This window comes from Rhyacophila brunnea, unplaced genomic scaffold, assembly GCF_057557595.1.
Source record: "Rhyacophila brunnea isolate RB1 unplaced genomic scaffold, BYU_Rbru_1.0 scaffold_6, whole genome shotgun sequence".
In the NCBI taxonomy this organism is placed as follows: domain Eukaryota; kingdom Metazoa; phylum Arthropoda; class Insecta; order Trichoptera; family Rhyacophilidae; genus Rhyacophila; species Rhyacophila brunnea.
In genome coordinates this window covers 47,374,475-47,398,589 of record NW_028233276.1, presented here as the reverse complement: position 1 = coordinate 47,398,589, position 24,115 = coordinate 47,374,475, and the positions used below count along the sequence as shown (strand labels likewise).

The 24,115-nt window shown below is 35.2% G+C and overlaps 2 protein-coding genes across 2 annotated transcripts; one reads left to right on the top strand and one right to left on the bottom strand.

The window, feature by feature from the left end:
- The first annotated feature begins 345 nt into the window (after positions 1-345).
- Positions 346-22,369, top strand: LOC147065749 (uncharacterized). The gene is made up of 18 exons (XM_085957068.1): positions 346-587; positions 1,907-2,039; positions 2,998-3,297; positions 4,967-5,055; positions 7,114-7,270; positions 7,736-7,949; positions 8,047-8,113; positions 8,548-8,766; positions 10,977-11,130; positions 11,222-11,345; positions 12,414-12,636; positions 13,839-14,018; positions 14,954-15,152; positions 17,260-17,339; positions 17,429-17,549; positions 17,784-17,947; positions 19,476-19,943; positions 21,661-22,369. The coding sequence occupies exons 1-18, from the start codon at positions 471-473 to the stop codon at positions 21,784-21,786; spliced, it is 3,135 nt and encodes a 1,044-aa protein (XP_085813194.1). The 5' UTR covers positions 346-470; the 3' UTR covers positions 21,787-22,369.
- A 39-nt stretch (positions 22,370-22,408) lies between these two features.
- LOC147065748 (aminomethyltransferase, mitochondrial) lies at positions 22,409-23,662 on the bottom strand. The gene has a single exon (XM_085957073.1). It carries the CDS (start codon positions 23,660-23,662, stop codon positions 22,409-22,411), a length of 1,254 nt encoding a protein of 417 aa, XP_085813199.1.
- Positions 23,663-24,115: the final 453 nt, after the last annotated feature.

Here is a 24,115-nt window from a genome sequence, read left to right as displayed (position 1 = left end):
TTAAAATAAATGTCAAAAATAATACTTTGATGGTATACCTAAACCAAATCTTTAGCACAAAATAACATTTATTTTAAACTGTAATGTTTAATTATCAAATTCATAAACGTGGAGAAAATATCTTGGAATAAAAATACGAATAGTCTGAACAATCTTTTTGGTCCAAACATGAAATTAATAAAGTCCACGTTAACATTAATTATTTAGGTAGATAATATATATTTTGGAAAAAAAAATTAATTTATAAAAATCTAAATACAAAAAATCAAATTCAAGTTGTATGAAAGCGGTTGAGTTTTATTGTACAAGCAATACTGCACATCGCGTTTTGTTTACTCGTTTACTGACTCTGACAGGTATTTAATTCGCGGTTATTGTGAAACCGGTTTTTACATAGTATAATCATGCAAACGTCATTGAGAAATAACTTCAGAATATCATAAAATGCAAAATAATATCCAGCCTTAATCATGGATGGACCTGGAATGAGTTTATTCAATGGGGCGGGAAGTATACATCTGAATACGAGCGGACAGCGGATCGAGGAAGAAGAGGCAATCGAAGATCAGAAGAGGCGAAATGAAGAGGTTAGCTATCCCAATTTAGAGAACGTATTCAAGTATTTGGATCTTATTCATCAATACCGTTGCTGTTCAGAGTATTACAATATACATTCGGAGGAACTATTAATTGTACAATGGAAAACATTTTATCTTGCGCAAAATTTGTCACACTATGTTGTTTTTAATTGGAACGATCGTATTCGCTTACTACCATCTCTGTGATGCATATAATTTGATAGTCATATTGATTTGTGACTTCCAGAAGAACCTTTGAATAGTTGTTTATGGTCATTCCTATTTTTTAACAGCTAACATACTTCTAATGAGATGATATTTTTGCTAGGTACGTAATGCACGAAACTATTGCCGTACATTCATATTGGGTTTTAAATTTTCACGAATAATACCCTGTTTACACGTGTAATGCATGTACTGACAGTACGTACTATCCGGCCATAACATGAAACTGCACATTTAAACACGTATTATCGTGTAAATTGCAAGACTGCATGCATTGATCAAATAAGTCCAGCGGCTTCTGAATTTTCACGCGATAGTTGAAACTTGCACGATAAATATATTGGCGAACCTGACGGGAAAAAATACGAACCACACCGCGCAGAACATTTTGATGTTTACCGATTATCTATGAACCTGTCCGAACCTGTGAAATAGCACCACACAAAGACAACAAGTGCGTTCGCTAACATTTGAAGAATAAGATTGGCGAGACAGTCAGCACTTTTACGTGTAAACAGTTATTATCGTAATAGTTTAATTTACAGACTATAGGTGCCAGGAAATCCATGCATGTGTACAGGCGCTATTATAACCGCACAGGATTGCTCATGTGCCTTTAGGCTGGAGAACATGGCTTTCAGATGATATCTATTTTCTGTCCATGTTTTGATATATTCGGCCAAAAAAAACATTTGGTACAAGTCGGTTATGGGGAAGCCAGTGGCAAACACATTTTGAAAATAGCTGGTACTAGATTATTTGTTAGGTTTGGTTAGTTTAGGTTAGTTTAGGTTAAGTTAAGTTAGATTAGGTTAGGTTTTCATTCTTGAATTCATGAATTTTGCCAAAATCGGCCATGAAAATTAGCACGGTTCCCGCCTGGCTTCCGCATAACCGACTTGTACCTAACGTTTTTTAAAGATAAAAGGTTGCACAATTAGTTATTCATCCAAATCTTTAATTTTTGAGCACCCCTTCCCCTATTGAGTATAATTCCTGCGAAATAAACTATCTCAGTTGGAAACTGTGAATTAATATGAGTGAGTCAATTTGTTTTTAGATGACTGTCTTGAATATTTAACGTATATTGATTTTGTTTCCAGCTACAAAATGAGCTGCGCAATGGCTTTGATGATTTTATCGATGATGACGATGAGTCAGTAAATGACAGTGTGAATTTTGGGTCTCTGAGTATTTCTAGATCCCGAATGGCAGGGAACAACAGCAATCTATCAGGTTTGCCCTTTCAATTAATTTCTTCGGCGGTTTTCGCAGGGTTTAATTGAATTTTAAAAACCAACCAACAGCAAAATTGTAGTCTTATTTTAATGAAAACAAATACGTATGACTGACAAAGTTTAGTGTGCACTATTTATGGCGGATCTTAACAGCATACCTCCACCCTTCGCCACTGCTGACAACTATTAATTAAGGTGAGGAATGGCAGTTTGAAGAATTGATGGCTCACAATATACCAGCAATAAACACATCACGATACTAGCACCATTCATTCATCATTGTCTATAAACCTGTATTGCTATTTTTTTAGTTTGTTCTAATAATTGTTAACCTCTGTTCAGTAGGTAGTTTTCGCCACTGCCATAGCTATATGAAATGCTAACCGACACCTAGGTGTTGCCTTTAATGTTGGCAGCTTTATGGAAAATGAATATAATTAAATATCTGTTTCCATGAAGTACCCTCAATATTAATACATTATCTACCCACAATACATAATCGTTATCATAATTAACTATTTCTTTTATTCAACGAATAATTCACGAGATTTTATGAATGTACTATTTTAATTATTGAGCATAAATAATTTTGAAAACACTTCTGAGAAAATATATTATAATATATTTCTCAATAGAAATAATCTTTTTGAAAAAAGTAATAAACCCGGCAGGAATTGAACCTGCGTCTCTTGGGTTCCGCGCCCTGTGCATTACCATTATGCTATGACTGCCATGCTTAATTGCGACAAATTTTAACTATTGGCCTTTTTAATACCTGCTCATAAGCGCTCTCCAAATTGCCTCCAAGAGACGCAGGTTCGATTCCTGCTGGGTGCCTTACTTCTTTCAAAAAGATTTTTTCTATTGGTTATAATATATTTTCTCAGAACTGTTTTCAAAATTATGTATGTTCAATAATCATTATCAATTGGCAATAATCATTCTTGTTTCTATAGGTTTTAAGAACCCTTCCAGAAAACTACATTCCGAATTTGATGCGAAAGGAAAAAAACAATTCGATCAAAACAAAAACCGCAAGCATAGCTTTGGAAGAGCGAGGGAAGATGGCGATACGCCTATTGTAAATAATAACGGCCTGGAAGATCCGAGGCAGGCATTTAATGGATATGTTGAGTATCAGGGACAATATTCGGAGGCCAATCCCATGTATCATGGCCCCATACGCACAGGAGACTCTCGAAAGACTGAACATTTCCACCATTGCTACCAGCCGCCTGTGGTCGGAGCCTTTGAGAGTATGTATTGCTAAATGAAAACATATGTACATAGTATGTAGTATATTATATCCAAATTACTATAATATAAAAGACTTTTAAATACATTTAAAGTAGAAGTTAACTATTTCTTTTATTCAACGAATATTTTTTAACAAGATATTTACATTCGATAGATACATTCTTTATTAAACACACATAATTTGAAAACACGTCGAAGAAATATATAACTGACAGAAAAAATCCCCCAGACAAAGACACCCAGGAGGATTTGAACCAGCAAATCCCGGTAATTTTTTCTAATGGTTATATATTTCGCTGGCGTGTTTTCAAATTATGTATGTTAAATGGTTGTTATATGCTTATATACCTGCGGATTGTATCATCCAGTGATACGATATGATGCAATAGTGTCTAATATAATTTATTAAATTACACACTATAAGTACCAAATATGTTGAAAAAAACTTTCTCTACCAGACAGTGCCTAAATATGTGAAAGTGAAGCTTGAAAAATGAACTCGTTGTCTACTGATTAAATTAGCTTTAAGTCATTTCGCATTGTGGATTAATTTGTAGCAAACTTCACACTATTATCGTATCTTCCGTATCTATCAAATACCACAAGCATTTCTAATACAATTTTAAATTCACCCAAATAGGTCAATTGTTAAATATGCAACTATTGTCAAGAATTTGTTACAAATTGATTTTATAGTTTTCTATTCTCTTCTTGGTCGTGCACTCATGGCTGAGGATCGTGACCACATTTAAATTTCGCCATCCTTTGAGCGACCAAGACTTTCCATCCTTCTCGATCTTCCACTTCTCTCAGGGCAGAATGGATGGTGTCATAGTCAGCTCTTTCACTTGGTCGCTCCATCGCGCAGACGCTCTTCCTCTGCTTCACCTTCCCTGGAGGCTACCCAAAACTACCAGTCTCTCCAGGTTGTCCGGTCCGCGTCTGACAGTATTTCCAAAAAACTGCAGAATTCTTCTCAGACATATCGTCGAGAGCCGTTTTTTTATCTTCAGTCTCTGGATGATTGACTGGTTCGTCCTGTGCTCCGTCCAAGAATTGCGAAGCATTCGGCGCCAACACCACATCTCAAAGGCATCAATTGCCTTCCGTTCTCTTGCCTTCAGGGTCCACGACTCAACTCCGTATAGAAATATCGAGAACACTAATGTTTGCACAAACATCATTTTTGTGGCAATCGAAATTCCCCGATCCTTCCATATAGTGGTAAGGCATGTAATCGCATTTTTTGCAATCTGTGTGCGCCTTCTTATTTCCGCTTCGCATCCGCCCTTTCCACTGATGGTCGATCCCAGATATAGAAACTCGTCGACTGTTTCGAGGTTTTGGAGTGTACTTGGTGTTGGTAGAAGGTTGGCCCGATCAACAACCATTATAGTTTTATTAAGCCAAAAAATATGTTACTAAACCATTAACATGCTTCGTATCTGTGACCCTCACTGTTGAGAATCGTGATTCCTATCAAATCTCCCATGTTATGTCTTTCCAGCGATTCATGTATTCTGCCACCTACATATTTGAATGTAGTGAGAGACCCCTGACATCCTTTACTCGTTGAACCTCCTTCTCCTTTTGATTGATATTTTAATTTGAGTTGTCTTCCTGAATGACATTGATATATTCTTTATGAAAATATATATTTTTATTTAGATTTGCATACATTACCAGGACCAAAGAATGCCGAATTCACGCCAATCAACAACAATCACACGGATGAGCAGCTACAAAGTTTATATGAGGTTAGTAACAGTTTCTTAACTTCAGTAGCAATTATTTTAACAATGTGTAAAAACAATTTGTATATGAGAACATGATCCCAAGAGATGTCACTGTGTATATTATTATGTTTGATTTATTAAAACCACATACGTTGCGTAGTATAGTGAGCAACGGCGGCTCCTCTAATACCATGCAAGTGCTACGCACTGCATGCATTTTTGAAGACATCGCTCAACTTTTCATTGTTATTCATACGTGTATCACTCACTTCGCGAAGTAGAACCTGTAGCAGTATTATGAACAATACTCCGTTCATGAGCGCAAAGCGATTGCGATCCAAGCAGATTTTCAGTTTGCACAGGATTACAATGAGTTCATTGTATACTACTTAAACGGTGGCCGAATGTTCCTGTAATGGCGTTTTGTGTGGAATTTTTTACACACTTTTAGATCGGCGTACGAAACGAAGGACTCTAGAAACAAAAACGCCAGTTTCTGTTTTATAACAATGTTGGCGAGCTAATTTTTAACAATTTTACAGTTAACATATTTTTTGTTAGGAGATGAAATAAGGAACCGGAGGGTAGGTTGACTCCAATGAATAACTCAGAATTTGGTGCGTGAATGAAATGAACCCTGGTTTTATTATCTCCTTCCAAATAAATATTAATTTAATTATTACAGGTACGTTTACAGATTATAATTTAGCTGAGTGAAATCACGAGTATGCGTTCTGATGAATTACGAAGTGCGATCGGGCAGAGCAGAACGATAACCTTACGGTTAAATTTTTGATAACTGACTGACATGTTGATTTCATGTACTTAGTGTTTTTATAGTGATTCGATACAATAGGAAATGCTGCTATCACTACTTGAATATTTTGATAATCATGCTTTATTGTGTAACGCATAATTCGTTTCATAAAGTATAAACAATTGATTTCAATTTGAACAATTATTCACTTTTTAATAATTAGGCAAGATTGATTTTCATATAAACAACTTTTGTGCATATCATGATAAATCGTTTTGTAAATTATAAATAATTATTGATTAATATAATTATTGAATTATTTTTGCTAAATTAGCTTTGTTGAAATTTGATTGATTCACATACATCGCTTGATTTGCAATTTTAACAATATTATGTTGCAAGATACATTGTAATTATAAATTGATGGTTTCCTGCCAAGTCATGCGGATGGTAGGGTATTCACCCTACACATTTAATGAATCGCCAACATGTTACGAAAATACAAACTCCCGCGTTTATTTCTAAACCACTCAAATACATTCAAAATAAAAATAAACACATCAGTGGTTATTTCTTTGGCTGACGCATGATTCGCTCGGAGCGTAAAGCCATAAACTGTGAGATTTATATTTCTTTAGTGATATTAAATCATTCTGTTCAAAAACTTTTTTGAGAAATAGTATAAATAAACAAAAAAAGACGTATTTAATTTACCTTCTGAGAAGTCGGTAAGAGAACACGGCAGCCTTCGGTGATTGAGGTAATCATGAAAAGACGCTTTACGACCTTACGTGGCTAGGACACGTATTCCGGATGCCGCCAAAGAGTGTGACACTTCGTACCCTTATGGCATAGCCTCAAGGGTTCCGTCGCCATGGCCGGCCCTCCCTCACCCTGCAGCGGTGCCACATAAGCGACCTACGTGCTGCAGGTCTGACATGGCGGGAGGCGCAAGAGTTGGCGATGGACCGAGGGAAGTGGCGCGAACTTGTGCTTGCCCTATGCCCCAATGCTGGGTCGTGACAAGGTGAAAGAAGAAGATCTTCTCTTTATAGAAGGTAAACCATTGCGCACTACCAGAAAATGCTATTCTGAAGACCACCGGCCGTCACTGATAGTGAGTGTAAGTAGAGAGTACATATACGCTTATTTTCTATCGCCGGCACTGCGCGCACGGAATTGTAGAGCGTGTTAACATATTCTACATCTTTGGTGCAAAATATCTAAATATAAGTTTTCAAATATAATGTTAGATCTACTTGAATTTTTGTAATATCCTTTTCAGTATGCATCTAATTACCACCCTAATATAATTATTGTAGATGAGGGTTCGTGAGGTTCAAAGACTTGGCGATGAGTTGACAGCGTGCAGAAGAGATGCGACGGCGTCTCACGATTTGCTCTATGGTCGACTCGCTGTGGCCGAAGCGGAGAGAGAAAGAGCACAATTGTCATTGCAGCAGTCACAAGAGCTTGTCGGTGAGAAAGACTATTTCCATCTCCAATTTTTTTACACTACCCTATAATATCTTTACTGTGACACTAACCTGTTCCTTTGTATTAATGGAAAAGGCACAGTATGTGCATTGAACAATAAGTGTTTAATGTTAACTTCATATAATTTAATTATGTATCGACGAGACTTTGTTAATTGTATGATATGAGGCGTCTAATTCCAAAAAGCGATAAGTCCATATTTGATCAAAATCGAGAAAAAAATACGCACGTATTCTTTGTATAATTTTACACAATATGTATTGATCTATAAATTCCAAAACGCCACAAAACCCTATGAAAAAAATTATTTTGGCATGTGACTATCATGGGTTTTAGTGCTGATGGTTGATTGTATTAAAACTCTTAAGAGCGAAACTTTTATAACAGATATTTTGTTAAATGTCACTTTATAGATTGAATTAAAATGTGTGTTTTTGTTTGACGCAGCCAACAGTAAGCATCGTATCACGGAACTGGAGCGTCAGGTTTCGACCCTCAACTCCAAAATGTCTTCCTTGCAATCCCGCAATGATGAATTATCTGCCGAAGTGACAGCCGCCACCGCTGGTCTCATGGATGCTCAGCACCGTCTCCACGCTTTCAAAACTAACAAAGACTCAGCACAGAACACCGACACTCTCTTCAAATTACAGCAAGAGAGGTTAGTCATCGAGACTGTAATTGAGTCAAAAGAAAATTAATTGAATATAATAATATTGATTCTGAAAAACATTATGATTTTTTGTAATTCATTTCAGATACAAGGAGGAAACTGAACGATTGGAAAAAGATTTATCAAAAACAAAAAATAAATTAATGGATAAGGTAGGCACTTTTACAAATTCTTGTCTTATGTAGGACGGGAATAACAATTTCAGGATGTTTTTCCTCATTTATCTACTGCTTGATGACCAGGATTTATAATATGAAATTTATTTATGAAATAAACATTCAGAAAATAGGGGTACTTATGTGGCATCGATGGTAACCGAATCTATAGCGAAAAATCCTTGGAATCCTTCAAGATTCCGATCAAAAATAGTCGTATTCTTCATTAAAGATTCAAAAATTCTTTATCAAAAGTAGGCTTAAAAATAATTAGGTACCTAGTTGAGATTTTATAAAAATACAGAAAAATATTAACAATGACATTTTTAATATGAATTGCTTTTTATTTAAAATTCTTACTTTTTCTACTCATTGTAATTTGGAAATGTTATCAGCTATCCCTAGTTATAATATTGATTATTTTTTTGCAGGAAAATGATATGCTCATATTGGAAAAACGTTTCATTGATTTGGAACGACTGAAAGAGGATCTGTTGGTAGAAAAAGGCTCGACCATAAATAAGCTAGCGATGGAATTGGAACAGGCGCAAAACAGACTTGCCGGTAGTGAAACGGCCGAATTGAAAGAGAAGATATCCCATTTAGCCATTGAGAGAAACACTGCCAGACTACACTTTAAAGATATGGCTGTAAGATAATCTTTCCCTTTTTCTTAAGTATATGCAGTATTATGTATACAGGAGGACCTCGACTTTCGCACATAATTGGTTCCTGAAAAGGTGTGCGAATGTTGAATGTTCGAAAGTAGAGGGAAGTAAAAAAAATAAATTGTGTATTTTGAAATATTTATCTATCAAGTAAATATAAGATGTTTAAGAGACATGTTTAAGTGGAGTTTGCGGGTGTTTCCCTTAAAAAATTATCAAGAGTTAGCTCTTTGCCACTCTTCTTTTTCTTATTTTAAATGGTAAATCATTAACTTTACAATATTGCTTAACTGCTGGCACGAAATGTAAAGTGAACCAATCATTTAATATTAACGCAGTAAACCCAGGTTTTTTTATTTGATTACTGTAAGCAATTCTTTATCCTTCCCTTTCAATGCTCTGGGATTTTCTGGTTGATAAATTAACATTGGCATCAATTTTAAATCACCAGCCAAGTTTCCACCAAGAAGCAATGTCAATCGGTTTTTAGAAGTTTTATGTCCTGGGGCAACTGATTCTTCCTTAGATAAGAATGTACGATTAGGCATTTTTTTCCAAAATAAACCTGTGTAATCTACATTAAATATTTGGCTAGAGGAATATTCTCCATCTTCAATAATTTTGGATATTGATGAAATAAATTCTTTTGCAGCATCTTTATCCGCATCAGCCGATTTTCCAGTGAATTTAATATAAACCAACTGTTACTTGCTTGAAAAATTGTGTTAGAATCTTCTTTTTCTAGCCTTACAATCTTTGTACAAACTAAGAGCCTTCGCTTGAATAATTGAAATATTCAGAGGGACATCTTTTTGATGTTGGTCGTCGATCCATGATGACAAATATTTTTCCATTTCATCCATAACTATGCCGTGTCCTTTAGAAACAACCTTTAAAGATAATATATTTCCACAATTTTGAACGTATTCCTTAATTTTATTTTTATTTTTCAAAATTGAACATATCGTAGTAGACCTGTTTGTATCATACGAACGTCCGATTGAAGCAAAAGATTCACCGCAATCAGAGCGTCATGTGAAGTTTATAAGTCCTTGATTTCTTTTTGTTCGTATCAACACTGCAGTTTTTCCGTTTCTCGCTCATGTTTATAAATTTTTAGGGTGAAGTATTTCAAATGAAGAAAATTAGCAAAACGCACAACATGACACGCCCCCACGCGCTCCTGCGCAAGACACCTATCCTAGCTAGCTCACAAGCAAAGTGATGGGTGCGAGCAGGATGCAAGTGACGCAAAAAACGCACTTGCTTGTGAGCGAGCGAGAAGGGGATATCTTAACCCTACGGCCAGCGCGTCGTTTTAAAAAAACGATTTTTTTTGAAATGTGCGAAATAGCGAATTGTGCGAAAGTCGAACGTTTGTAAATCGAGGTCCGCCTGTATTTTAAACTAAATTTGTACGATTGATGTGTTAACGGATTATTGTTGAATACTCCTGTCAGTCTAGCTCAGTGGCTGTCTGGAAATTAGAAAAATTCAGTTAGTTACTAATCCTCTGTGTAATGTTGGCAATAAATACAGGTTAGAGGAAATAACTTATGGCAGGAAATATCAATGTTACAAAACTTTGACAGGCTACTGTAACGGGGAATGAATGCGGCCGGTGGAGAAGTCCAAGATCCTCATAGAGTTCTATAGAGACTTCAGACTGCAATCATAGTTAGGAAAGGAAATACCGTTTCTATATCTCTCTATTCTTTTGTTCTCCATTGTGAATGAACCCAAATTATAATGTCCAGTTTTTAAATTCCCTTCGGTTATCATTGCAGCACATAATAATTGTATGCATTTGCCACCATGTATATTACATCAGCAGCGTAGCCAAATCAGTGAATAAAGATTGACCCCAACGTGTAAACCCAAGAAATTGAAATTCTAACTTCATAGAAGATTTGTACAATATATAAATAGTTTGCTGATGTTGGTTCCGCTTTCTGTTGGTTGCCCGATTCAAGCTTTCAGCTTCTTGACTCCGATAACAGATTGTTTTTTATAGTGCTCTTCGTTGCGGACCGCATGGAACAGGTTCTCTTGTTCTCCCCACTTCTTTTTCCTCCATAATAATTTGGAGGACTTCCTATTTCGGTCGTCACATGTAGTATCCGAAGTAAGCAATTTGTTATTTTGATGTTAGTTGGTACTATAAGTCTTTTAACATTGAAATGTGTTTTCAGGGAAAACTTGAAGCAACTGCCACAGAGCTTGTCGAGGCTCGCACAAAACTGATCAGAATGCAGGAAGAAAGAAGTGAGTTGGAAATGGTCCTTGAACAATTAACCGATGATAGAGAGTCAGATTCCTTCAAGCAGATCACATCGTCAAAAACAGGTCGGTATACATGCTTATTCAATAATTTGTTATATTTTACACATTCATTAAATTAATATTTAAAATTTGAATTTTTAAATTTGTTTTCCAGGCCGCGGCTTTTCTTCAACATCCGACAGAATGGGCCTACTTCGCAGTGAGCTTACCAAGAGTATTTCATCACAAAAGCTAAAAAGAGAACAAATTAACAAATTGACTAAGAACATTCAACAAAAGTAAATATCGGATTATGACCACACCAGTAGCAAATTTCATTTTGATACATAGCAATAAAAAAAATCTTCTGTTTTGTACATCAACACTATACATAAATATAGGACATTTGAGATATAATATAAGAAATGCTTTTCGTTAAATTCGTTAATAATAAATGAGTTCTTTAACTTTATACTGACAAATCATAAAAATCGTTTTGCACCCACGGTAGCCGTAGGTTGCTGCTTTAAATCCGGTGCCTATCAAAATCACATACTGTTTATACAGTATATATTTGATCCAGAGCAAGTACGCAATGGGATGGTTAGGTTAGGTTAGGTTCCAAATCCAAGCAACTCCAGTACTCTCTCAGTAATCCGCCACCCCAAAAACCACACAAGTGTCCAATTAGTGAAAAAGTAAGGATTATAATAGTGCATATATACAAAATATGGTAAAAATTAAAACAGGTATTTCGTAAAAATAGTTTTTTTAAGAAATTTGTACTAGCAAATTACGATTATATTTATTATTTTTTAACAAAATCAAGTATTTACTAAATTATACATATATTTAAAATCATTAACTAAATATTAAACAGTAAATCACTTGACACAACCAGTTGTTCACTGAGGCAGATATTCTTGAATGGCTTAGGATTCCTGGCTTTTCCTATGACCAAAAGCTTCATTTTGTGTGTCCCGGTTGCATTGGAGCACGGCATAATTATTGTGATGCGGTCCTTGGGCACTTTCCTCCCTGGTATATTACTTTCTTCACGATGAACGTACGTTTTACGAAGGAGAAGTTTCCAAATTAAACCTGTCTCATCTGCATTGTATATTTGTATGCGACGGACTACTGAATTTGACAAGCGAATACCTGCGAATTATAGAGCTTGATTTTGTGCTTTCAACTAGTAAAAATAACGGCGGATTATAGTGATTTCGGATAATCGAGCGACGGTTTACTGAGAATGTACTGTATTCTTCGTAAAAAAGGTTTGTTAATATAGATTTTCTGTGAAAGGCACTAAAAAAATATCACCAGTATGGCACCGGATGTAATAATTCTTTTTTCAATTTCAGAGACCGATTAATTGAATCTTATAAAGAAGCGGAGAATAAATTAATGGAAGAAATAGAAAATTTTAAATTAAAAGAAGTGAAACTAACAAATGAACTGAAGATCCTTCAAAATCAGGCAGAGCTGAACAAGTCAAATTCAAAGCCTGAACTTTTGCACAGTTTAAAAAGTCGTAATGTTGAATTGGATGCTGACCTGAAGAACGCCAAAGCGGAACTCGATTCTGTCAGTATATTTATAATCATTCTTAAAATGAGAGCTTCATTTAAAACAATTATCATCATACACTGTGACACTATACATAATACACCACGTGTGTTGACAATCTTTTGATAAATCCAATTGGACAGATAATTAAAGTGATTCCTGATGAACTTTGTAGTGGATACTGTAATGACATCTGTGTACAGTAAAACCTCGTTAATACGAATTCCATGGGACCGAAAATCGAAAAAAAATTCGAATTACGAATTATGAAATGTATGGGGGAAAAATACAAAAATTTTGAAAATTTTTTTTTTTGATTTTCATTAATTTCGTTTCCGATCATAGATGTGTCTGCCAAATTGGGTCATAAAATGTCAGGATTATTTTTATTACCTTCATAAAATAAGCAATTTATGTTTTAAAAAAAGTCTGTCACAATTTTCAATGACTGACTCATGAAATAGTGTACATTATTACGATTTATTGAATATTTTTATATGCTAGGACACTGAAATAATTTCGAATTACAAAATTCGAATTAAAGGTATGGTTTTATATGAAAATAATGTTCAAGGGCCTTTTTCTTCATGAAAATTTCGAATTACGGGGATTTTCGAATTAAAGGTATGGTTTTATATGAAAATAATGTTCAAGGGCCTTTTTCTTCATGAATATTTCGAATTACGGGGATTTTCGAATTATCACTGTTCTTACTAAAGAGGTTTTACTGTAATATAATATTTTATAGTTGTCGCCAACTCAATGTATTTTCTGTAAAATATTACTTCAGAAATAACAGACGATATATTTTATATGAGAAATTGACAGTGTCATTTGATACAGTGACTTGTCCAAGAAAATATAATGGACAATCATTTTGCATTGTACATTTGTAAACTGCAGGTGATCATTACGGTAATCGTATTTCTATGAAAATTAGATAACAATATCAATCAGTTGGTCAGTGATTTCACAAACCATTTCTTACAAAAAAAATTTTTTAAGCATTTCTTTTTTTTAGCCCAATGACAGTAATTTAGTAGTAGTCGCAGTGAAATAATCACAGAAACACCCACCCTTTGAGAAAATCACATAGATGTTTTGTAATTTCACTGGAAATCGAACCTGAAGCCCCCGGATGAGAAACCAGCGCTTTACAGCAATTTTCTTGTATGTTTTTATTTATTATAATTAATTTGTTGGTATTTTTCAACTTACAGCTGCGCTTCAAGCATTCAGACCTTGAAGTGAAATATGAGACAATCAGTTCGGAAATCGACCGACGGAAATCTTTGGAAAAGAATCAAAATGCCGATCTACTGAAGGAAAACGATAAATTAACCTATCAGCTTAAAGATGCTAGAAAACAAATTGATGATTTGAAGAATATGTATGTGGAAGTGAGTAATTTTATTTTTGTTAATACGTCTTGTCATTAAAATTTATTTAAATAATTTTTGTTTAACAAACAACTTGGCATTCAACCTCGTACCAAAAATCAGTGATTAAATTACAGTATACTGACCCCATGGTGGCCTAGTTGGTAGGGCAGGTCTCTGAAGACAAAAGTGTAATATGTTGCTTTATCAATGGATGTTTAATCCAGTGGGTTAAGGAAATGGCCAACAACCATCCCTCACAAAAAGTCTTTTAAAATACTTCTGTGAATAGCTTATATTGTAATTGATTATAGCCATCTCATTTTCTTCTTACCATGTCCGATCTAATAAGATCATATTATGAGCCTCCACGGTGTGGAGGTTTGTATTAGCAGATTTAGTTTTTACGAGAAATAAATGTCAGTCACTTGCTCAACCTATTAGGTCCATACTCTGACTCATACACAAATTTAAAAACAATGTGTGAACTTGCCAGACCCAGGATTCGAATCTAGGATCCACGACGCTATAGGCTGACGCTTAAACCGCGCGTACAATACCTATTCTCTGATATAATGAGTAACGCTTATGACAAGCAAATTCAGTCGGTCCCATCTTCCTCGTAATAACCAAGTTCGACTATATGGTATAAAACATTTTTTTTTTCATTGCGCGTTTCATCCAACTCGCGAATTGGTTGCTTAACTGTTTTTTTTTCCCATAAATAAACGGATGTCAGTCACTTCCTCCACTTATTGGATCCACACTGTGTACATAATGTATGTCCTTTAAAAATGATCTCATTGCAATAAGGGTGATTATTGCAACTTTGTATTCTCTTTGACCTATTATGTTAACGTGTATGCTTTAATATTTTATATGCGAGTGTCGTGGTGTAAGCAAGTCAATGTAGGTATGTCACAAATCTGTATACTTTTATTTGAATTTTTTCCTAGATATGTGGTACAAAAGAGAAATTTTTGAAAGAACTGAACGAAGTAAAGAATTCCGATGCTTATTCGGAGGTATTCAAACAAAAAGCATTAGTCGATGAATTGAAGAATGAACTGCAGAAGGAGAAAGAAAAGGTCGATAAGCTCGGCAGGAATCTTTTAGACCAGCAAAAGCAGGAATTCGATGACCATTTAGAAAATTGTAAGTTGCACTATAATACAACCGTTTATTTTACAAAAGAACCCCTCAACCAAATATGTTAAAGAACCTTCCATACTAGATCGAGTTTAAATAATATGGTTACATGTAAATTGTACGTAAAACATTTCACCGTAGCATAGTTCGCCTTGAGCTTTCTATCCGAAAGATCGCATACGGTCTCCAATTTTATTAGATTCAATATGAACATTAATTCAATTTTCATAGCCGATTTTGGCAAAATTCATGAATTCAAGAATGAAAACCTAACCTAACAAATAATCCGGTATATCGGCTATTTTCAACATTTGTTTGCCTCTGGGTTCCTGTAAACCGATAAGAACCGTGTTTTATTTAGACATGAATTTTATCTCAGTAGGTACTATACGACCCGAAGAGGTTGGACGGTCTTTAATATACAACAATATATTTCCGATACAACATTTCACGGTGAAGTGTGATACGGCGAATTGCATACATACAAATTTCCAGACACGAAATAATGTATGAAAGTTAAGTTGAAAAAAAAGACTAATGTACTGAATAATGTTTTGATTAGCTGCAGGTCATTTTACATTGTGCATTCATTTGTAGCCAACTAACTTTACACTATTATCGCCTGTGTCAATTTTTCCATTATATTAAAGCAAAAAACACTAACTAAAAGTCAAATACACTTAACTACAATTTTTTAGAATATTTTTATGAACAACCACAAAAATCGTCATATCTATACATATTTCTGAAACGTCAACTCCCTAATCAACCGCCTGTAAATAATGCTGCTGTGTTTCAATGCGCCAAGTGATAAAATATTATTTTAACTTAACCACCAATTTGATCACACTTCAAACGTTGCAGAAATGCCATCAAATGCAGTAGTACTAAAAGTTTACAAGATCTCCTCTCCTTTTCCACAACCCTTACGAATGCATAATCTGTAAACCAGCCAACTGCACTTTTGACCAAAAATGAGATTTTGATGCCATTTTGTTATAAACTATTATAAAGCATGTTTTCTATGCTCACACAAAATTTCAAACTCCTAAACCTCCTATAAATAAATGCATTATCGTTCTTTAAACAAAACAGCCAACTACAGGCGTCAAATTTCCAATAACGTTAATGGAACAACTCCGCTCTTTATATAAATGTCCTTTATAGGTATATAAAAGGGAAACTAAAATACAGTAAAACCTCGTTAGTAAGAACACTGATAATTCGAAATTCGCCATAATTTGAAATTTTCCCAAAAAAAAAGTCCCTTGAACATTATTTTCATATAAAACCATACCTTTAATTTTAATTTCATAATTCGAAATGATTTCAGAGTCCCTGGCATACAAAAATATTCAATAAATCGTAATAAAGTACACTATTTCATGAGTCAGTCATTGAAAATTGTGACAGACTTTTCTTAAAAAATCAAAAATTACTTATTTTAAGGTAATAAAAATAATCCTGACATTTTATGACCCAATTCGGTAGGCACATCTATGATCGGAAACAAAATGAATGAAAATCAAAAATTTTTTTTTTTCAAAATTTTAATTTTTTTCCCCCATAGGTAGGTACATTTCATAATTCATAATTCGATTTTTTTTTCGTTTTTCGGTCCCATGGAATTCGTATTAACGAGGTTTTACTGTAGTGTATTAATTCATAGCATCTGCAGCTTATTTGTAAAAAAAAAATCCAAATGTATTTTTGGAATTGTTCAATTCCGCTCGATAGTTAAATTATTATGTTTTTTCTCCTTCCTGAACAATTTGCCCAAATCAACTGGAATTAGCCAGTTTGCGGATTAAGCAGTTGATTTGCGTCATTGATATTGGTTCATTGGTAAACATCTACAGTTAAAAACTGTAGAATGACTGATACACACTCACCAAAACCATCTAATAGAGAAATAGGGGGAAAAAATTGATTGAAGAATGATTATTTTATTCTTGTTATAGTTTTCTTTACTTCAACCATCTCGCTCTGCATTATCGAGGCCTTATAACTGAAGATAGGAACCTACATAATTATTTTCCCAGTTAGCCTTTTGTGCAATCGGGTATCTTTTTACATTTGAAAAAACGAACTGATTGTTTTACATTATTTTCAGATAAACAGATACAAGAAGCGACAGATTCTAAATCAAAGGACAACATAGTGATAGATGAACGGCAAAGAATAATTAAACAGGTGTGTACAGCAATGAGAATGTTTTTTTATCTCGTATATGTATAAATTTGCGGATAAATATGTATACTTGATCATCTATTTTTTTCTAGTATGAGGATGACAATGGAAAGTTAAAATTAATCTGCGAAGATCAGCAGAGTCGTCTCAAAACACTTACCACTGAAATCGAAGAAGCCAGAAAGTCCATCAAGCAACTTCGATCACAAGTCGGTGAGTCATTACAATATAGAAATGTGTCATAAAAGAAAACTGAAGAAGTAAATTTGCTAACTTTCTAATTATTCTGCCTTGGTAAATGTCTTATTATGCAATATTTTCCTATTGCATAATTATTTGCATCGTCGTATTTGTGCAGTGCATTTCTCTTCCGACTCCTCGCAATAGTGGTCCGGCTGACAGTTAAGTAACAATCTTTCTGATAAACAATATTTTGATATTTTGCAGAACTCCAAGGTGAAAGAGACAGAATGATTGCCGATGCGAAAGAGAAGGCCAAGCAGTTTGAGCAGTACGTAATAAATCAGAAAAATAGATTGATGAATCGGCGAGACGCGAGTACTTCTCCTATTCCCGATCTGCAACCGACTACTCCAGTGGTAAATGATCAGGTACATATAATATTTATTTTAACACAAAGTGATATTTGTTATGTACAAAAATATAATTCTGACAACTCTTTTAATAGATTAATGAACCACCATAGATCAACTGGTATATTGCAGTTGTATTTCATTTAGTAGTACAAGAGCTTTCCAAGATGCATAGTGAATTTTTCTTTCTAAATATAATTATGATGATGGCCGAGATAAGCGGAAGCACGCGTCAGTTTATAATGTCGTGGGTCCCAGGTTCGAATCCAGGGTCTGGCAAAAATACACATTATTTTTCAATTTGTGTTTGGAGTATGGACCTAATAGGTTGAGCGAGTGACTATAACATACATTTCTCGTAAAAACAAAAATCTATTAACACAAACCACTATACTGTCGAGGCCCATATGATCCTATTAGGATCGGACATGGTCAAAAGAAAAAAAGAAGGGAAATTCTAAGAATTTTTAATTACTTTGGTCCCACTTTTAGAGGTATTTGTCGACTGTCTTTGATTTGACAAGCGTTCATTAAATTCTTTGAAAGTACGGCTATTTTAATACAACGTGTTCACGATTTTCTTGAGCGAGTTTCTCGACCGCATCTGCTACAGGTGGATCCAGTGTGCGTATTAGAGGTGGGAAAACTGGTTGATTTCGAAGACTAAGTATACTTACTGCCAGTATAAAAAAATACTTAGTATCGAAACTTGTTCCAAAATACTTACTAGTATTTGGGATATTATATAGAGCGTTTGGCGTGCAAAGCTGTGTCAGTGCTTTTTGTTTATATAATTATTATCCATTTACACAATCACGCATAAAATTTGAATTCAGTGTATAAGTTCCAATTATAACTAATATTATATATAATAACTAACTAAAAATCGAGAAACTCGATGTGACGAAACCGGATAGACGCGTAAATACTTATCAGTCTCATACTCAACTGGAACTAAAACTAACTCCATATTATTACTATAAAACGAACTTGTCACCATTTCTGTCCTTCACTATACCAACTTCACAACTACTGGGGAGAAAGGGAGAGCAATGACGCCAATGACAGTTGAGTATACATACGTGTATTATGCTATCTCGCTTGCGCGCATTTAATGTCGATAATATTGAAAATCTACCAACATTACCAACTAGCGAGTCACGGCTATGATCTCATCGCACGCGTTCGAACTTTGAACAAGTTTATTGGGCCACACGTACTGAGTATGGGTAGTAGCATGCCGAGACTTAAGTACACAAACTGGTGACAGTATTTCACCTCTAGTCCGTATAGTATACATAAAATCTGTATCCTGCGTGAGTGAGACGAAATCCAAACAATTGAGCAAATCGTTGAGACTTGCTAGCTGTATCTTACTGAGTCTTACCTGGGGGAAGTCCAGATATCCTCCTATCTGATCTGAATGTCCTGGCATATGCATTACTGTATTTTGTACACTATTTTGAGTGTTATTGTGTGTTGGGTTCTGTGGTTGTGTTTTGCATGTGAAAGGAATGCATTTCCAATGCAGTTTTTTAATTTTCAGGTCATATCTGAAGTAAAGGAAAAAATTAAACAAGATGTAATGAAACACTTTGCACTGGAGCTAAGAAATTCAGAATTGCTGTTCAACAGTAAACTGGCGGAAACGGAACACGAATACAATTGTCACATGGTCCAACTCGGCGATATGTTAAAAGTGAAAACACGAGAAGTATCGACTCTCCAGGAAGTCATTATGTCTGAAAGAATAAAATTGCAAGAGGCTATCGAAAAATTATCTATTAAGGACAACATCAGCCAAGAAAAACTCCATGAGGAGTGCATTAGGCGGCTGGACAGGTGCCAGAAGGAGATCAAAAAACTGCTTGTGGAGAATGAATCATTGAGTTTGTCCAAAAAAGCGTCTCCGGAAATCGTGGAGTTAAAGAATAAATTGATGCAGAGCGAAGAAGAATTAGAAAAATTAAGAGAAAAATATAAAACTATCAAAAAGACTGCTATGAAATATAAGGTAAAAATTGGGTGATTCTTATCAGACATCTTAAGCCGCATTTAGACCAAGCGAGCGAAAGTTTGTTCTTCCCCCACTTCAGCGAAATTCTTATGCTTGCTCAACAAAAAGCGAGAGAATTTCGCAGGAGTGGGGATAGAACAAACATTCGCCCACTTGGTCTAAATACAGCTTTATGCACCCACGGTGATCTAATTGGTAGAGCTGCCGTTACTGAAGCCGTGTGTTCGATCCTGTGACCGGCAACAAAATGCATGCTTTTCTTTTTAATATGTGTTTGAACCACTGCGAGAATTGGGCGGTTGGCTACTAACTATTCCTCATAAAAAAAGTCTGTTAATATAACCTCCATTATAACATAATATGCTCCGCTTAAGAGCCAACATGCGCATCTATTCTATACACAAGACTGCTATAGGAAACTATCGAGGGTAGTTTTTCATTTTTTGTATCGAAGTATTAACACTTATCGTAACAATGACAACACCTCCTCTCTTGGCTGTGTTAACTTTTAGAGCGAGATAGAGTAAGTCAATTACATATTGAGATGTGACCATTTTGAAAAATAATATACATCATGGCCGCTGCGTCAATTTATAGTTCCCCGCGAGCTGTCAAATATCTAGTGGCGAGTATTAACATATTTTTTTTACATACTGCGATGGCAGTGTATCTCGAGTTGACTTTACTCGCAGCTACATCTCTGTCTGGCTGACATGACTCATAAAATTGTAGGTTATGTTCAATTCCTGTTTGACGTTTGTGCTTGTATACAAAATTTCGGGGTTCGGATGGAAAAACCATAGATACGCCTGCACGAGCATATCCGAATTTGACTGAGCTCCGCAAATAAGAGACATGTTTCACATGACGGGCATACCGACTTAAATTTTTGCCATGTTACGAATTACCAATTATGGTAGATACCGCCTTGTGTATGAAATTGCTTCTGTGTTATTTTGGAACAGTAAAAATAATGGAAAAGTGTTACTGTGTTAACAGTTAAGAGTAGCTCTGCAGGTTTATTTCTATTTAAAAGTATACTTCAGTGAAACGGCAAATAATTTTCAACAGTAGGTGGGATCTAATTTCGCACGCGTTGCCATTCGGAAAGCGATAGTCGACCTGTGAGCAGGTCAATTTGCTTTGTGATGGCGTCGGAGGAATTAATTCTTAAATCGTGTAAAGATGACTAAAAAACGTTACGTATTTACTCGAAAAACAAAACGTGTCAATGAATATATTATTATTATTACTAAATAACAATAAACATAACATTAAATGGACGCATGTTGAATTTTTATGACAAATTATGTTTTGTTCGTCACGCGTCGTTTGCACAATCTGCGCGTCGCGTATTCACAATCGTTTTAGACCATGCCTCAGCTGAAGTATAGACTTAACTAAAAAATAGGGTATTGTTCGGTTATCAGGAATACAGCGGAAAACACATTTTGAAAATACCCGATATACTGGATTATTTGTTAGTTTAGGTTAGGTTAACCTAACAAATAATCCAGTTTATCGGCTATTTTCAAAATGTGTTTTCCACTGTATTCCTGATAACCGAACAGTACCAAAAATAGAACTGATCTTGATACCTTCATGAATACATATACAGACGATGGGAAAGTACTTACAGAATCAGAATCAAGACTTGAAACTAGTCTGAAATATGAGTCACCTATTTCTAATAAATAATGTATCCTTTTTTCAGGAATACATTGTAGAACGGGATAAACATGTTGAACGAGAAATCGAGAGGATAAAACAGGATTACGAGACTGCTCTGACAAAAATGCAACAGAGATTAGATACGTGTATAAATTATGAAGACATCTGACATTGTTGACTATTTAAAATAATATATTGTGTTATTGTAATGTCCTACATACATGAATAATAGGTCAACTATTATCGTCATAATAGTGCTCTTGTGATAATTTGTAATAAAATTATTTATTATATTCCTTATAGGTTTTATTGAAAGTGCAATAAGCATTAATCGGGACCCAGGTATAGGTGTTGATGATGTTTTTCCCTTCCTTCTCACTTTTCTGGCACCCTGAATAATTGAGCTTAAGTGAATGCCTAATGCCGGGTCCACACCGAAAACAAGTCGCGCGACAACTCGTTAAATTTTACGATAAGCATGATAATTATCGTAAAATTTCTTAAGCAATTATGATAATTATCGTAAAATTTAACGAGTTGTCGCGCAACTTGTTGCCGGTGTGGCCGCACTTTAATAATCGACTACTTGTAAAAACTGTCACACATCGTGGGTTATATGAAATTTGAAAATACCTAAATTAAAAAATAAAATTGTTAAATATGTGGGAACAATGTATATTATTTATTTTTAGGAATGATTCATAGTTTACAGCTCTCAGTATTTTTTATACATATGAAATAAATTGTTTTATAAAACTGGTGTTTTATTTATATTTTAACTAGTTTAGAGTTTATTTTTTAATATAGTACCTTGCCGGGGTGAACGGCATCTTTGCTACATAACAAGGAGTGTCTCTATTGCGTATGCTCACCAATAGATTGGTTTTTAATTTTTTGAACTCTTCCTGCACGTATCCCATCGCTATGTTCCCTCCCAGAGAAGGACTCGGACATCCGCTGGTCACTGTTCCGATGACTTCCGTATTTCCCGGAGAAGAGATGTGAACTCCTCGACGTGCCGGAGGTCCCGATTCCAGTCTCAACCCCACGCGTCTTCTGCTTACACCGTCCTTCAGCTGCAGTAGAATGACTTCCGAACCGGGGAAATTGTTTTCGCTTCTCCGCCGTTTGGATATGAGCCAGGACAGGTTCGCTTCGACGGGAGTTATCGTGTCGTAAATATCGTTACCATATAAACATAAGCCAGCTTCTAATCGTAGTGAATCGCGGGCGCCCAATCCTGCCAGCTTAACAACGGAGTGTTCCAGTAAAGCTTCGCACACGTGAGAAGCTTTATTCGACGGCATTGAAATTTCAAATCCGTCTTCCCCTGTGTATCCGCACCTTGTTACTCTGCAATCCTCCACTCCTGCTACGGTCATTTCTTTCGAATTCATAAAATATAATCCTGAAAGATCTGTTTTGCACAAATTTTGTAAGGACTCAGCCGCTTTCGGACCCTGCAAAGCGACCAACGACTGATCTGTGACATTCAAAAAATTTAAGTGAATATCGCGATTGTTTTTTTTGAAATCTTCGTACGACTCCGTCATGTGCTGTTTGTCGTGTTCCATACGGCCCGCATTTGAAACGATATATAAGCTGTTATCATTGACTTTCGTAACAATGAGATCGTCCAAGATTCCTCCTTGATGGTTCAAAAAGACTGTCAGAGCCGATGAGCCGTGTGGCATCCACTTCAGATCCACCGGGCACAACGTTTCAAGCCATGCCACGCAGTCCTTGCCCGTCACCAAAGTTTGCAACATATGCGATACGTCGAATAATGATGCGCCACTTCTGGTGTGCAGGTGCGACTCTGATACACTCAAATTGGAATATTGCACGGGGAGTAAATGTCCCGCAAAATCCACCATTTTCCCGCCATTTTTAATGTGGAAATCATAAAGTGAAGTTTTGACCGGAGTATCTGAAGAACTGTTCAAAACATAAGTGGTGCAAATTGATCGGGGTGCACTGGTAATTGCTGGAGTTTTCACTTTTCTAAGCAAAGAATACAAGCACTTATTTCTTATGAGTGACATTATGGATGAACAGATACAGTTCTACTGAATGTATTTACCATTTAAAGTTGGTTAATATTAGTTTTGAACATATCTAAGGTCACAGGTCAACAGTGTAAATTTTATCATAAACAAAGAAGAGTTTGCTAGAATTAATTTAATACAAAGATATTTTTACGTTATCTCCTACTATGACGACATTTTTTCATTTAGCATTACAAATTTGCTTCCCCCTTTTACACATGCACCGGGTTTCAAAAATATTTGTATATTTTCAATTATGTAAAGAAATTACAATTTTTTTCACATCAATCGTTATTAATAAGTAAATAAGCTTTATTTTAAATTTAATCTAACTTTTTAGCCCCTTAAAGTCAAAGAAACTTATCTTAATTTTGAGTTATGTATGGTACTGGACATTATGTTAAGTGACAAAGAAAAGAGACTTACAAAAAATCATGAAAGTAAAGATAG